The 1343-nt window shown below is 60.4% G+C and overlaps 1 protein-coding gene across 1 annotated transcript in view; it reads right to left on the reverse strand.

The window, feature by feature from the left end:
* Positions 1-51: 51 nt before the first annotated feature.
* Positions 52-1343, reverse strand: part of MEGF6 (multiple EGF-like-domains 6) — a gene marked incomplete at both ends in the record, with an annotated part of 19642 nt that continues 18350 nt past the window's right edge. The window contains 3 exons of the mRNA XM_010189674.1: positions 52-183; positions 558-686; positions 1310-1342. Coding sequence (XP_010187976.1) covers positions 52-183; positions 558-686; positions 1310-1342 — 294 coding nt within the window. The remainder of the gene's footprint in view (positions 184-557; positions 687-1309; position 1343) is intronic.

Below are 1343 nucleotides of genomic sequence, written 5' to 3' on the forward strand. Positions count from 1 at the left end.
GCCACCAACACCCCAGGTCCTTTCCAGCCTGCAGCGCTGCATTGCACTCACTCTGGTCGCAGCGGGGGCCGGTGTACCCAGCCTCGCAGATGCACTGCCCCGTCTCCGCGTTGCAGCTCCCGTCCCCGTTGCTGCAGTTGCAGGCGTGGGTGCAGTCGGGACCCCAGCGCCCGGCGTCGCAGGCTGAAACACAGCAGGGGATGGGGGTCCTGAGCCCTGCCCAGTCTCTCTGGTGGGCAATGGTGCAGCAAAGGCACTGCCCACTCCTCGGGTGTTATCTCCACCCCACTTGGGCAGAAGGACAGACACAGCCGTAGGTCAGAAAACTTACAGGAAATCCAGAGAGGTGGGGAAAGCGGGGGCTGTGTTAGCACATTTTTGGGCCAGCGAGCCCACCGCAGAAAGGCAAGCAGCACCGGCAGGACAGAGCAGAGAAGCAGGAAGGATTTCAGAGGGTTTTCTAGCAGAGGCACAGCACAAAGAGGTCAGTGAAGGAAACCACAGCGCAGCCCTGCACAGGTCGGTGTCTTTATGGGTAACACAAAGCAGTGCCATACCTCTCTGGCAGTTGTACCCCGTCCAGCCGGGCGCGCAGCTGCAGGTCCCCATCACTGGATGGCAATGTCCCTCGTTGCTGCAGCTGCAGCTCTGCTGGCAGCCAAGGCCCAACCAGCCCGGGGGACACACTGCGGAGACAGGGACCGACTGCAGAGCCACCACCAGCACCGATGCTCCTCGACCGAGCATCGCGGGGCTTGGGGTTTTACATTCCATCCTGCTGCTGCAAAGTCACCGCTGAGAGGATGGGACTGGAGGGATCTCGAGGGAAGAAGCCAGCCCGTGCCCCAAAATGTGGGCAATGGAGGGGTGTGTGGTAAGCCCTGCTCTGAGATCCCAAGTGATGGGATGAGAGGAAATGGCCTCAAGTTGTGCCAGGGGAGGGTTAGATTGGATTTGAGGGAAATTTCTCCCCAAAAGGGTTATCAGGGACTGGAGGGGGCTGCGCAGGGCTGTGGTAGCACCACCATCCCTGGGGGTATTTAAAAGACAGGAGGTGAGGTGCTGAGGGACACGGTTTAGTAGTGGTCAGGTTATGGTTGGACTCAATGATCTTAAAGTTCTTCTCCACCCAAATGATGCTGTGATGAGTGGCAGTGCCTGGATGCTCTACTCGCTGGAGCAGGTACCAGGGGCAACCGAAATAGCCCTTGTTCCAGGTCAGAGCGAGGGACTGAGGACGGGTGGCACTCGGGGTAAGGGACTCAGGGTGGGTGGCACTCAGGGGTGAGGGACCCAGGGCAGCACTCACCGTCCTGGCAGCGGTGGCCGGTGAAGCCGGGTGG

The sequence above is a fragment of the Mesitornis unicolor genome, unplaced genomic scaffold (assembly GCF_000695765.1).
Source record: "Mesitornis unicolor isolate BGI_N332 unplaced genomic scaffold, ASM69576v1 scaffold27448, whole genome shotgun sequence".
In the NCBI taxonomy this organism is placed as follows: domain Eukaryota; kingdom Metazoa; phylum Chordata; class Aves; order Mesitornithiformes; family Mesitornithidae; genus Mesitornis; species Mesitornis unicolor.